The sequence below is a fragment of the Eurytemora carolleeae genome, unplaced genomic scaffold, assembly GCF_000591075.1.
Source record: "Eurytemora carolleeae unplaced genomic scaffold, Eaff_2.0 scaffold931, whole genome shotgun sequence".
NCBI lineage: Eukaryota > Metazoa > Arthropoda > Copepoda > Calanoida > Temoridae > Eurytemora > Eurytemora carolleeae.
In genome coordinates this window covers 130886-134372 of record NW_019397418.1, presented here as the reverse complement: position 1 = coordinate 134372, position 3487 = coordinate 130886, and the positions used below count along the sequence as shown (strand labels likewise).

The 3487-nt window shown below is 31.3% G+C and overlaps 1 protein-coding gene across 1 annotated transcript in view; it reads right to left on the bottom strand.

Annotated features, from left to right (window-relative positions):
• Positions 1 to 2258: 2258 nt before the first annotated feature.
• The window catches only part of LOC111714190 (tubulin-specific chaperone C), an 8941-nt gene continuing 7712 nt past the window's right edge, over positions 2259 to 3487 (bottom strand). Inside the window, exons 8-10 of the mRNA XM_023489240.1 lie at positions 2979 to 3007; positions 2553 to 2640; positions 2259 to 2395 (exon numbers count right to left, since the gene is read on the bottom strand). Coding sequence (XP_023345008.1) covers positions 2294 to 2395; positions 2553 to 2640; positions 2979 to 3007 — 219 coding nt within the window. The 3' untranslated portion in view covers positions 2259 to 2293. The remainder of the gene's footprint in view (positions 2396 to 2552; positions 2641 to 2978; positions 3008 to 3487) is intronic.

Below are 3487 nucleotides of genomic sequence, written 5' to 3'. Positions count from 1 at the left end.
GACCCCAGAGAAGGTTTATGAATGATGAGAATTTTAAATATTAATTCCAAAAAATTTAAATAGTAAAATTTTTAAAATTCACAAAAATATATGATGAAATCCGCAAACTTTTTTGTTCTGTTTTATATTGTAGGAAGAGAAAATGCTTACAGAGCTACACTAAATATTTGGTGAAAGGAGGGAGGAAACCCGCGGACGCCATGAGCCTCCAGTTTGCAGACTCGAGCCTCCCAGATTTGCTAGGCAGACCGAGCCTCAGCTATGCAGTAATGAGCATGCGCAATACATCAAAATTTGCCTGTGTAAAACAGGAGGTTTTTTTAAACTTGTGTTTTAAGTGTTTAAATAAAAGATTTTTTCAAAAATTTTTCTACATGTAGCATGAGAGGTTTCTCAAAGATGAAAAGTATTTATCAATTATCATAAATAGTGCCTAATTATGACTAATAAAGTGGAATATAAAACTTTTTCACACAAAAAGGTAAACAACTTAAATTGAATTTCATTTCATCTTTTATAATCTTAGATTTAAGCAATACCTTTTTTGTATTTCAAATTAAATCTAAAAAATTTGTATCATTTATTTAAATCTTAACATTTTTCAAAAAAAGGTATAGGTAAAAACATAAAAATAAAATTATAATTTGAATTTTTTTAAAAAGCTTTCCAAAGGAGACCATGCACATTTTCGAATATTATTGCCGCTCCAAGATAAAACTAATTTTTAAAAAGTTTTCCACTAAAGAACACAATTTAATGACAACTTAAAAATCATCTTTAATCTTGAAGAAATATCTATTATAAAGGCAAGGGGTAACATTTCTTAAAAATTATCATTTAACACTCCTAGTTCTGGCATTTCCAAAATGTCCTTTGTTAAAGCTTATAAGAGATATGAAAAATTATTTGAAATTTCTATTTTTTCATCAAAACCAACAGACTGTACAGACTGTACATACTGTACAGTGTACAGACTGTACATACTGTACAGTGTACATACTGTACAGTGTACATATTTATTAAAATCAAACATCTAGGTGAGAAGAAAACACATTTGAGACTTATAATCAGTGTTTAAGATCCATTTAATTTTGATGCGGATCCGGGTCCGGATCCAGGTCATTTCTTTAAAATTTATTGAATTTTTTTATCCTAAAACTTGATGAACCATTAAGAAATGAGGAAATCTCTCTTTTTTTCAAAAGTTCAGATTTTGGTTTTAGGAGTAAAAAAGATTTTTTTGCAGTTTTTGATTAATTTTTTACCCCTTGGATCCGCATATTTTTGCGGATCCGGATCCAGGAAGCCAAAATCTCGAGGATCCTAAGCACTTCTTGTAATCAAATCAAATCAAATCAAATCAAATCAAATCAAATCATGTGTTTAGGGAGTCCTACCATCTACTCCTCAAACTTGAAATGAATATACTAGTTCAAGGATGTAGTGAGGTCTTATAGCTTGTACTTTATTGAACTTGATGTCTAATCTGTATCTAAAATTAAAATTGATGTATTGTACATCTAGAGGGTTTCGGTAAAATAGAAAATTGCATTTGTAGCTTAACAACCTTTTAAAATAAAGATAGTTAGTAAAGATCGAGGATCTACTAACCGTATACTGATCACTTTAGTTTCAACTTTCCCACCATGCATTTTTATAATTTATTTTCTGAAATTTTAATAACATAAACAAAATGGCGGAATGTGTATTCTAAAAGTTGCATAAAATGTTAGTGATGAAAACAGATAAAATACAGTAGTGTTATAATATCAATTTAAATTTATTATATTCTCAAATGCACTTTAAGCTATTAAGCTATAAAGTTGCTTTAAATGAGTAAGCAACTGCAACTGATTTTGTGAGATTAATTTGTTTAAGGTGACAGAAATAATTCACAACTGAACCCTCAAGAGGCGTTAACAGGGGGGGGGGGGTTTAAAGTGCTACTGGATAATGAACTTCTTTGTTTTAAGCCCCCACCCCCCTGTTCTTAATCCTGTATACGCCCTTGGAATACTTTTAATAAACATCGAGAATGACAAATCATATTTTGTATGCATCATACTAAAAATTGGCCTTTTCCTTGCTCGTCTGATCTATAGAAATCCACATGTGAATTGTTTTAAATACATAGAAAATCCTTTCCCAAAAAACAATATTTTAGACATTGTAGCACTCATCTTGCTGTATTAAAATCTCCATTTTTTGTGCTATATACCTCTCACGGGCAGCCGTAGTACATTTGAATTTCCTAGCTACTGTAGGAACAGCTGTGAAGTAGCGGGAAGGTCAGCTACTGCAGGAACAGCTGTGAAGTAGCGGGTAGGTCAGATTCCCCAAGTTTACTCCAGTGAGGTGATGCTTTATCCTTCGCCAACCAGTTGAAATCTCCAACCTTCAAAAGTGAGAACTTTTTTAGAAACGACATTTTTTTCAAAATCTAATTTTTTTATGCATAAACGTAATATGTAATCTATTTTAGAATCTGATATCATATTTTTAATCTTTCATCCCTGTTATTGCCAAGGGGTGAAATAGGAGGGGGGGGTTACCTGGTCCCAATTATTGATATTTTTATCAAGTCTCGATATTTCCCAGATTTCTTCAGATATCTCAGATAAGAAAGGGTTTCCGCAAAACCTTAACAGATATTACACATCATATTATCATCCAATCCATCCATCATTCATCATTCAGTGAAATAAGAGTCGACGTTTCTTGCAATTGACTTTTGTCCAGCTAACAATAGGGCGTGGAGGGGGCGTGGGGGTATTTTAGGAGAAAAACTCTAAAAAAAATCGAAAAAATGAAAAATAATTAGGTTTTCAATTTCTTATCAATTGATTAATTAACAAGCGTTTATTCCTCTGTGTCTGTTTTTGGCTGGCACCTCAAAATTTCTAATCAATCAATAAATAAAAAAAGATCATTCCATGAAAATGAACAGAAAATCATATCTTTATCCCAAAACCTTTTACCTTAACTGATTGCAGTCTTCTATGACAGCCTGAAATATATAAATAAATATCTATCAATTGTTCGCATAAAAATAAATACATCAATCAGTGAAATCAGTGAAATTTTTTTATTCAATGTCTTATTTCTGTTGGAAATATGAAATAAAAATTTGTCTATTTTTTATCTGTCTATCTGTCTATCTGTCAATATGTCTATCTGTCTGCCTAGTATCTGTCTATATGTCTAAATTTCTGAATGTCTATCTGTCTATCTGTCTATCTGTCTATATGTCTATATGTCTATATGTTTATATGTTTATATGTTTATATGTCTATCTGTCTATATTTCTATCTGTCTATCTGTCTATTTATCTATATGTCTATATGTCTATATGTCTATATGTCTATATGTTTATCTGTCTATCTGTCTATCTGTCTATCTGTCTATCTGTCTATCTGTCTACCTGTCTACCTGTCTACCTGTCTACCTGTCTATCTGTCTATCTGTCTATCTGTCTATCTGTCTATCT